The following is an 11,347-nucleotide window of genomic DNA, read 5'->3' on the forward strand; positions in this document are numbered from 1 at the left end:
CAGGAATTTAAAATGAGTTGCAAGATAAGCAATGTGTCAACACCCATGTTTGGAATAATACTTTTTAAAGTTACACATTACTGCCTCTGTCCTGTTCCCTGAGTTGACTGTTACTAGCTTTTATATACAGTAGCTATGATTCAACCCTAACCCTATCAGACTTAAATAAAGATACTGATCAATTCCAACCTAAAAACTGACCAATGTGCACCACTATTTGACTTTCATATTACTTATTTTTTGCTTTTAAACATACACTGGTGAACATTCACTACAAACCAGAGTCAACTTTTATACTTTTTGGCACAGCGCAATTAAGTATGTTACACCATTAAAGAATAATTTGATTCTCAATCTAGTAGAAATCATTTTAACCAAAGTAAACTCTGACATCTTTGATTAAATAAAAAAAAGAAAAAGGAGGCAATAATCATCCAGATGTTGACAAACTATGAAAGTTTTTTTCATTTTATATCGGTCTGGAAAGGCAGACCATCAAGTATCAGAGCAATATCAGCTGTAATTTCTATTACATCACAGTCTACAAATGCTGAAATTATAAATTATATAAAAAAAAGTAACAGTCATGATTTGAAAAATGGCATTTTGATCTGTAAATCTTGTACACCACAGCAAGGTGTTTTGCTTCAGAGGGGTGGTGAATGAAATTACATATTTAAGACTTTAATTAAAAAAGTTATGAAACTAAGTCAGAAAACACTTCGGCTGAGCTCACTGAAGTCTTCCAAAACTGCTGATGCTTTTACTTTTAATAAGTTGTTGTCTTCATCGTATAATGCCAGAATGTGCTGTGTACGGTTTTTTTCTTTGTTTTGGTGAATGTCGCACGGTAACAAAAGCCCTGATCAACTGCATCTATTGCTGACACTTTCAGCACTCGGTTCACTTTTACTCACAACATGGATGTGTGTGGATGGCGGCTGCCAGACTCATGGGCATCCACTGAAAATACAGCGAATGTTCCCCCGCTTAAAAGCAATCATCAAGTGGATAAACACGCGTCTTCAAATGCTTTCACACAGCATCGCAATGCAGTCTCACAAAGAAGCGTCCACTACCTCAGCGTTAGCCTGTTTACTATCGCACTCTCTTCTTATTCCATGTCTGTGCCCTCCATCTGCAACTCACTCGCTCTTTCTTGTTTTTCTCATGGCTGCATATCCACTGACCCTTGATCCAGATGTTGAGATAGATTGTAAAACCTGTGGTCTGAATTTTAGATGGCGCGACATGCCCTGATCGTCTTGGCCTTACCCTTCCACCCTCCACAAACTACGAGTGGCATATATATGAAATGTAATGCTTTTGGAATAAATCTTGCCCCGGAAGCACACATAATAGTTCTTTTTACGCACCTTTACCGTTGTATTTCTTTCATTTTCTCCCGTCTACGTGGCTCTCCCTCACTCTGTTTATTGTAAAGCGGAAAAAAAACAAACGTGTAGAAGCAGTTCAGAGTTGTGTCAAGGCCAATGTTGGTGCAAAGGCTCTCCGAGGCAGAGCTGTTATCTCTTGTAGTCTATTCCAGCTAATTAAGGGCATTGCTTGCAGGAAGGTGCTATTATTCTCATCTGGCTGTGGGGTATGGTGTCTTCCCAAGTCTGCCAAACTGACATGTGCTTTTATAAACTCCTATACAAATACAAGCACGTGTTTTTACGACACTCGCAACTGAGATGAAATAAAATGTCAGATCAGCCTCCTGTGCATGTATTTCTAAAGCACATACAATGAAAACTACTCAAGTGTGCTTCTGTAGAGAAGCTAATAAAGTGAAGACGACAAACTGCTCACATAGGATCATATGATACCATATAATGTCTAATTTATATTCCCCGGAGGAAATAAAGCTTAGCATTTATTGTGCCTGATTCACTCAACCCAAGAGCTGAATTAATCAGCCTGTTGTCCATTTAGTGTCGTAGTAATCATATAGAAGTGGTGCAGATATCCCAGAGGGCGGTAAGAGGATGTCTACTTAAAGCGGGCTTGTATAGCTAAACATGGATTATATAAGAAAGTGAAGTACAGCATTTTTCAATTAGAATTTCGCTGTAAAGACACCCGCTGACACAAATCAAAATGGCAGTGGAGGCAGCTCACACTTCTCCCTTTCCTCAGCCCACAACTCGTCTCTCATTTTCTCTTCTTTCCTCCAATCTGACAGTCTGACACGTCAGCAAAATGGCACTTGGAAGGTGGTGAAGGCAGAGGTAGTATGAGCTCACTTGTCTATCCATCAGGCCTAATTGTTTTTCTAGGCAGGTATGCACAGAGGTATGGCTCTCACCACCTGTCTGCAGTGATCTTGATGTATTAGTATACGCCATAACAGGATCATTCCCATACAGTTATTTGCGTTTGTGTAGGTGTCAAGAGCATGGGAAGATCTTTAGGGGCTTTGGATGAAATCTGAGGCAAGCAGAGATTCGTGTTTCATGAATTAATCAGAGCTTCTCACTGAATAAAAAAATAAATAAATCTGAGGCTCATTAGTACCAGCAGCTTCTCAAAGTACACAATTCAGTTTTGGTGTTGTCAGCCATTTTTTTGGGGAAATGACTTCTTGTGTATTTCTCAGTCCGACGCGGCACAAACTGCACACAATCATCTTCCCATGTACACACATGAATATACATAAACAAATAGACTTGTAGCCAGACAAACTCACAGATATGCATCAGTGCACACATGCAATTGCTCTCTGTTTTCCTTCCTTTGTCTTCCTGACAAACACGCTCATAGTTGCACAAACACTCACCGGTTCTTCTTCATCTGTGCACGTGTCCCGGTGCCCACGGCGGTGCCTTTCTCTCTATTTCCCGCACTTTATCCATCTTTATTGTTTCTCATTCCCCAGCCCGTCCTCCCTGTGTTTGGATAATCCAAAGTTCGACTGGAGCAGAAAGCGCTCCTAAAGTAGAAAACATTATGAATGATTCAAAATGGTTATGTTAGAAAGAACATTGGGGTTCTGTGTCAAACTGTGGTGGTGGTCGATTTGCGTAAGATTGTTTTCTGGGGCTTGAGGGAAGGTGTGTGAGGAGGCACGCAAGGTGGAGAAGTGTGTGTTGTCGGTGGGAAACTGTGGCTGACTGAGAGGCCGCCGTTTTCCAACATTAGTTCATGAGAGAAAACATGAGGAGGAGGAGGAGGAGGAGGGGAGGAGGAAGAGCAGCAGTGCACCGGGCTGAGCCTCAGGTCGTTCAGCTCAGCCTGTAAATGCAGTTCTGTTTCGTCCACATCATATTGGAGGTCACAGTCCGGGCAGTAGCCGTGGTACTGGACCTTTTCGCTGAAACGGACACGCTCGCGAGGCTCCCTGCCGGGGGCCTTGGGGCATTTGTTCTTTTCATGGCGGAGGAGAGGCATAGGCCTGGGCAATGTTGGAACAAGACCTGTCTCAGGGATCCCGCTATCATTAGAAATGAAGCACGGTGTACAAGAGAATAAATCCCTGTTTTGTTTGAGTGGGAAAATACCACCATTCCTTAATAGAGACCCGTTAGCCTTGGATATATTCCCTGATAACACTAACGTCGGATGAGGCAGATTCTTCATGTTGTGATCCTCGGCTCTCAGAGGGGTAAGTCTCGGTGGCGGCAGGGGCGGGTGGGCTTTCTTGAGCACAGTTAGGACTGTAGACGGATTGACGGGAACCGGGGTGAGGGGCGCAGGTGTTTTGAAGATGCAGTCATCAGGGAAGAGCTTCATTTTCTCCAGGCTGGAAGCAGTGGTTGTGGTGGTGGTGGAGCTGGAGCTGGAGTTGAGTGTGTCCGTCTTGGAGCTGTCCGTCATTCCGTCTTCCTCCAGCTGCAGATCGCAGGTCAGGGTGTCAATATCATGAACAACCTGGTGACAAGAAGACAAAGTGTCACTGTGGCAGCTGGGGACAGGGATAATAAATAAATGTGGCACAAGAGTAAGAAGTCTTGGAAAGGAAAAGGACAAGAAGCGAAAGGTTAAAAGCGTTTCAGTCAAAGGGGCTGGTCTTATGATATCTATAGGGAAACCTTTATGAGGACACTGCATTTCAGATTTAGTAGATTTGATATGGATTAGGATATCACAAAGATTGCATCCGTACTGTGGAGAGAATGAATATCACTACAATTTATGAGGTTAGCCATGGACCATCCACATTCTGACCAAAGTGATGTACGAAAACAAGCTAATGCACCAGTAAAACTCAGAGAATTAATAGTGCCAAACATGTCCTGTAAAGCAAGAATCTCATTTAGAATATAAATCCAACGTTAGGAAAGAAAAAAGAGAGCAAAAGATAAAGACAGAGGGGAAAAAAAGATTACAAGTATTAAAAAAGCAGACTATTGGGCTCCTTTAATGTGAAATTTGTATAATAATGTATCCAAATAAGGAAATGAAATGAAAAGTTTACACTGTAGAACAAGATTTTGAAGGGAAAAAAAAGATAATAAAAAAGAAAAATGATATTTTTCCACAGTACAAATAAGGTTTTATTATTACCGATGTATTTATACTACACACTTAGATCCAGAGATACCTTATTTGTTCTCAAAAAGGAAATTTGTTTTCCCGGATATTTGGTTTGTGGGTTTGACTTTGGTTTGACTCGCAATAATCTAAATTGATAAAACACATTCTCAGTGTACAGATATGCACAGATAACTGCAAAACAAAAACCTGTGGTGGGAAATGTTGAATGATACATACACTTCTCCCAGGAGGAGACACAGATTGAGATGTTCTTCACTTGAGTCCGGATACATGGACAACAATGACCTGGTCAACATCAAAAACTCTCTTCACTGGAATAAAAATGAACAAGAACAGATTCGGATTTTATAAAAATAAAAGCTGTCCATTATACCTTGAATGTTGCTCATTTTCTGTTTCACACATATTGCATTTAAGTCATATTTGCTTTGTGGTCAAACTTTATTCTGTTGTCTGTTCAGTCTTTTTTCTTTATTTGCTTGTGATGGGCACCCGACAGAAATGTCACAGCCTCGGTGTTTAGTCCAACGTTTTGTTTTCCCAGAAGTCACTATTCCCAGCTTGATTGCAGTGTTTAGTGAACTTTAATCTTATTTCATCCATTCATCTTCCTAATCTGGATCTATCTGATCTTCTTGTTTCACATAAGTGTGTTTGTGGGCTTGTACTACGTACTTTATTGATTCATTACATCCTTTATGTGACACCTGTGTATCTGTCTTTGTGGCTCTCAGTTTGACTTCAACGTTTCCTTACAGTGCCGGCTTGTATATCCGTTGTTTTAGTTAAGACTTTTTTGTTCTGCGATTAGGTGTTACTTTGCTTGTTCATGTCCGTTGCCATGCCAACTTTTGTGAGTGTTGGTCAAGCAGTTCCCTTTAAATAAAGATTGTTTTTTGTTTCAGTCTCTTTAACAAAAAAAACCCTGATAATTTTTTGAGTGGTATTGTTCCACTGATTTAAAGTTTCAAAAATCCAGATACTTGTTTCACAATACAATATACAGTCGAAACTTTAAAACTGTATGTGAGCACATTGACATTGTGTTCGTTTTGCTACTTCCCACCTTTGGCCGGCACCAATCAATGATTAACAATCAGCTGATAGAAAAACTCAATAGCGATACACTGTGCTACCATCTAAAAATCTGAAGAGCATCTTCTATACAGACAACAGGAACTTGCACTTTCACCAGATACCCGCACTATCCTGTTTATTTAGTTTTTTGTCCATGGTGCATAAACAATACCTCGAGGCTCGAAGGGTTTAAATTACATATACACGATATAAAAAATGTTTGAGGAACTTTTAGCAACGGGGACTGAATATAATTATAGTGCTTAACTCTGTTGGGAACTACCAAATGATTTTCAGTAATATCATGTCTGTGTTCATTGGCCATTTTCAGATCCCTAGTCCAGAAATGGCCCTCTGGAGAATGGCTCCTTCCTTGTTCTCTTCCCTGGCTGGAGTGGTTATTGCTTTGATGGCCAGAACTGGAATAGCGTTTTGCATTTTAATAATGTCTGCCTGATTATTGAGGATCCAGCTCTCAATGGGTCTAAGTTGAGCTGGGAAAGGCTAACGCCATTGTGCCGAGGTTATAATAATGCTAAAATCACCAAGAACAGAAACCTCACCAGAACGGAAAGGCAACATAGTTTTGTTTTTGCAAGATTCATTAAATAGTTACAACAATGACAAAGTGCCTATGTTCATTCCCTGAATTAGTGATGCTCATCTCACAGCACCCCAGCTCACTTGTCTACTTTAAAACACAATTGCTAGTATCTGAGGGTTTAAAATGCTTGTCCAAACAGTGGCTTGAGTAGAAGCTGGGAGAGGAATGAAGAGAGTGATGAGGAGAGGGAGAGGAGGGAAGGAGCAACTGAAAGGCGGGAGTTAAATAGAGAGAGATAGAAGTCTGGAGTGGAGGAGGCAACACAGCTGAAGCCTCCATGCACGCTCTAAATGGATAATTTGTTGGGACACACGCAAGAGGTAATACCAGTATCCCAGTGTGCAGCCCCCGCTGTAGGCCAAGCAGCCTCAGCGGCTGTGCCAAGCATCTGGGCAGGGTCTCTCCTCAGAGCCAGACTCGGCTCCAGCCCTGACTGTGAGTTATAACAGATAACTGCATTTCAAACGGATTATACCCCAAACACTGGCTTTGATAGTAACACCCCCCCAAGGTATGTGTTTAGTGTGTACTGTGTCAGAATAACTGATCCTCTACACAATTTCCTGGAAGCTAAAAAAAAAAAAGAAAGAAAGAAAGAAAGGGGGGGAGAAAAGGAGATAAAGAAAGAGAAAGTGAGCACATTACAAGAAATCACAATAGACAGATTACAATGCCATCTTGTTCTCATTTATCTCTGATGGCTGCTGTGTAGACATTGTGAACTGATGAAAAACACAAAAGAAGTCTAATTTAGCTCAAGTTCAAAAAAAAAAGAAAAAAAAGAAGCAAAGCAACTTGTGCATAGAAGCAAAATGAGACAGCTGCTGTGTGGACGACCCATCCATAATGTAGGAACCAGAGGCTGTACCGAATAGAGATTTATTAGAGTGACAGCTTGTCATGTTAAGGTGAGCAGCGTGGCACAGCAGGGTGGACGCCTGGTGTGTGGTGAGCAGTGCAATGTAATCATAAGGGCAGGCAAGACTGTGGGTTCTCAGAACTGGAGTGGTACCGTGGGATTCGACATTACAATTGTTCACGAAAAGAAGGAAATGTTACAGAGGGACAGATTACATTTATTATAATAACTTGTGGGTATTCAATTATTTAATATCATCTTATAAATCTTGTAAAGAGATCTCCTCCGAGTTACAATCAGCAGCCCTGTCTCTGCATCTGAGATTTAAATGTCCAATCAGACTGCTCAGAGAGTTTTGAGCTTTGGGAGAGCAAACGCAGATGACAAGAGATAAGGCAGGGATGAAGATGGGAGTCTGAGATAAATAGAGCCATGTGGTGCATGATAAGGAGAGACAAAGGGGTGATGAAGATTAGGAAACGGAGATATACCAGAGGAGATTGAGAGAGCAAAAAGCAAAGACCACTTCTCCATTATTTGGAGATAATTCACAGCAAACAACAGTCAGCATTAAGATGATGAAACGCAATGCAAAAAGCGCCTTCCTGGTTGAACCAACTTGTCCATTAAATATTAATCGTGATTAAATTTTTCTCACTTTCATCAAAGCTTGTGAGTCAGGGTGAAGGCGCTGTCCTGTCATTTCACACCCCACATCCTCCTGTGCCAAATGTCTTTCATGTTGGAGATAATGATCACATACATTAGTGGGCAGGGGGAGGAGCACAGTACGTGTGTGAGTGACTATGGGGTGAGAGAGAGTGTATGTTCCTATGTGTGTGTGTGTGTGTGTGTGCACAGCCGTTTCCAGGCCCCAGAGAGCTGGGTGACAGCATCCCATCTCCTCTCAGACAAGAATGCTTAGAAAGAGCATTCCTCAGCACAATCCTGTGGACAGCAGAACACATGGTAAACTCCTATACTCCCTCCACACAGTGTTACCTCTTTCAGCTCTTTGGCTACATCCTTCAGGTCCCCCAGAATGGTTTCCAGATTCTCCACGATTGTCTTGATCTCCTTTTTCACTTTCACTTTGGAGACTACTCCTTCAGCCTCCGCATTTGGTGTCCCTGACATTCTTTAGTTTGTGGCACAAGCTATTTCATGAGGGATCTCGAGTCAAATCCTGCGGGCAGCGCGTCGCCACTTTGCCAGCGCATTTTTTTTATTTTTTATTATTGTTTCTTCTTATTAGTGTCAGTCCTCCGCTCCCTGCACTTTGGCTCCTACATCACGGCCAGGACGGAGCGAAGTGGCGTCGGGCACCATCCAATACCTACCAGCAGGCATGCGCAATAGAGTGTAACACAAAAAATAACGCTTGTGTCCAAATATTGTCTCATACTGACCGGACAAACGGCGCCCGTCTACAGGTTTGTGCACCTTGCGCGTTTATGTCCAACCACAACAGAAAATGACGCGCCACGGATATCCTTCACGTCCACAGAGCGCTAAATTCAACATTTTCAGGGGGAAAAGAGAACGCGTAAAGACAAACGTCCCGACTTCGGTGGCAAATAGAGAAGATATGAGAGAAGCAGCAGAAGAAAGAGGAGAAGGAGGAGGAGAGGAGGAAGAAACAGACGTCTATCCACGCCGTCACGCCGTCGCTCCTTATTGTAAAGGTCCATAATCCTCAGGCATCGATATTATGGTAACGCACTCCTCCTCTTCCCCCCGAAAAGACGCGTCTGGTGACGGTACACCCGCAAAGGACGCCAGGTAACGACACGCCAGAGGCACTTTTCCCCGAAAAAACACCTCGTCGGTTTCATCGTGCCTCCATCGCAGCCTCCTTGGAGAGTCTGAGCATCCACCGTCCGAGCGCAGAGGAGTCTGTCTCTCTGTCTCTCTCTCTCTCTCTCTCTCTCTCTCTCTCTCTCTCTCTCTCTCTCTCTCTCTCTCTCTCTCTCTCTCTCTCTCTCTCTCTCCCTCTCTTACCTTTGCATATGAATTTTGTGGAAGTGCTCGTTGTGCGCAATAACTTGATTACCACTCATTGCCGCCCAATAATTTCATGACAGCCTCAGTATCTGAAGTCAGAGATGGATGAGACCAGATGTACCCACATAATTACCATGCCACGTGATATTTCTACTCCACTTCCTCCTTTGTAATTAAGAGGTGAAATCAGACCCATTTTAATCTATACACTACAACTAATGTCTCAACTGCTTTTGGTCTTAATTCCATCACAGGGCCAGAGCATCGGACATACACACATCTACACCTAACTTGGAGCCATACCGATGAACCTCAAATCTGGGAGGGAAGAGACACTGGTATTCAGAGAAATCCCACATGCAGGGGAGAACATGCAAACTCAACCAAGAAAGGTGTCCAGCTAACTGGTTCTGATCTCAAGTCCACTTCTCTAGTGTCTAGTCTTGGGCACCACTGTCCCATTATATGAATGCTTTAGATTTACTTGCATTTCTTGGCATACAAGGTTCTGTGCTTAGAGGTGCTGGCAAGGAGCAAGACATTTGTGGTATACTGTCTTTCTCAAAGAAACCTAGGCACGTGGTCAGAGTGACATGAAAATGTTCAGACTGCTCTCCTGGGGTTTACAAGATGACCTGTTGTGCCAATTGAGCCATAGCTGCCCCAGATAGGTGACCTGTAAGAATACAGAAATGGCAGCCATCTGGTTGGAGTTTAGAGTACAGCTAAGGATAAAAGAAGATAAAGATTAAAAAAAACAAACAGGAAAATATTCATTAATGTGGACCACTATATAGATGTCAGAGAGGTGGTCCAGTAGGAATTATATGCAATAGTCTCTCTCTCTCTCTCTCTCTCTCTCTCTCTCTCTCTATATATATATATATATATATCTCTCTCTATATATATCTATCTATCTATCTATCTATCTATCTATCTATCTATCTATCTATCTATCTATCTATCTATCTATCTATCTATCTATCTATCTATCTCTCTCTCTCTCTCTATCTATCTATCTATCTATCTATCTATCTATCTATCTATCTATCTATCTATCTATCTATCTATCTATCTATCTATCTATCTATCTATCTATCTATCTATCTATCTATCTATCTATCTATCTATCAATCTATATATATAGAGAGATCTATATATCTATATATATATATCTATATATATCTATATATATACATACATACATATATATAGATAAGATTGGAACTGTGATCCTTGACTCAAAAACCTTACTCCCTACTATGAGTTTTTTTTGTTATTCTGTGTTATTTCACAGAAGAGAAGACCAATTACTGAAATCTCTGTTCCCTATTTTGTTTGAAACATCTTGGAGAACATCTAATACAGCAGACATTTTTTACTCTGAAAATGAAGTATTCTGCTGATTTAAAAAAAAAGAAGCTCCTATTTGGTCTTTGCAAATGTGGGTCAATAGGAGATGGATTTGGAAATTATGTTTTCCACTGAAAAGAAGTGAATATAGAGAAGCAATGACCAAATAGATAGGGTTTCTTTAGTTAGTTCTTGTCAGTACCCAACTTATGGTATTTTGACCTCAGTTTATACCTTTTAAGGATTTGTTTCAATACACAAATGTATAAGTATGTAGCTAAATTTAGTCAGTGAATTTTCTGTGTCTTAAATTAGGTTTTCATTAGGAGTTTTACTATCTAAAAAAAAAACCCCACCATGGCACGGTGGTTAGCACACTTGCCTCATAGCCAGAAAGTCATGGATTCAAATATTGGCCTGGCCTTTCTATGTGGTGTTTGCATGTTCTCCCTGTGTGTGTGGGTTTCCTCCAATAACATGTATGTGAGGTTAAGTGGTGACTCTAAATGGTCCCTAAGTGTGAAGGTAAAAGTGAATGTGTGTAGATGTCTGTCTCTCTGTGTTTGCCCTGTGATGGGCTGGCGACCTGTCCAGCATGTACCCTGCCCTCACCCAAAGAAATTGGCTTTCAGCAGAAGAAGGATGGAAAACCAATGAGATCTCAATTTCCTGGGAGGCTCTGAAATTGATACTTGTTCAACTAGCATTAACTAAAACTGTAAGTCAAAGTAGACTGAGTGATCCTTATTATAATGTATAGCTTTTTCGTTTTACTCTCACATTATTATATTTTTCAAAAAAGTGTTGGTATGTGTTTTAACATGATGTAGATCAATAAATGATTGTGTGTGCAAAGGAGCATATGATGTATTGATAGCAAATAATATGAAAGATAACGTAAAGATGTAGGTTAAAGGGTTAAAACAACATGTAATATTGACATTACGTCA

At 41.1% G+C, this 11,347-nt stretch overlaps 1 protein-coding gene across 1 annotated transcript; it reads right to left on the reverse strand.

The window, feature by feature from the left end:
- Nucleotides 1–3,000: 3,000 nt before the first annotated feature.
- On the reverse strand, nucleotides 3,001–8,177 carry prr16 (proline rich 16; the record flags this gene model as incomplete). Its single annotated transcript, XM_080466646.1, has 2 exons — nucleotides 3,001–3,873; nucleotides 8,043–8,177. The coding sequence occupies 2 exons, from the start codon at nucleotides 8,175–8,177 to the stop codon at nucleotides 3,001–3,003; spliced, it is 1,008 nt and encodes a 335-aa protein (XP_080322772.1).
- Nucleotides 8,178–11,347: the final 3,170 nt, after the last annotated feature.

Source organism: Lipophrys pholis (genome assembly GCF_963383615.2).
Source record: "Lipophrys pholis genome assembly, chromosome: 7".
In the NCBI taxonomy this organism is placed as follows: domain Eukaryota; kingdom Metazoa; phylum Chordata; class Actinopteri; order Blenniiformes; family Blenniidae; genus Lipophrys; species Lipophrys pholis.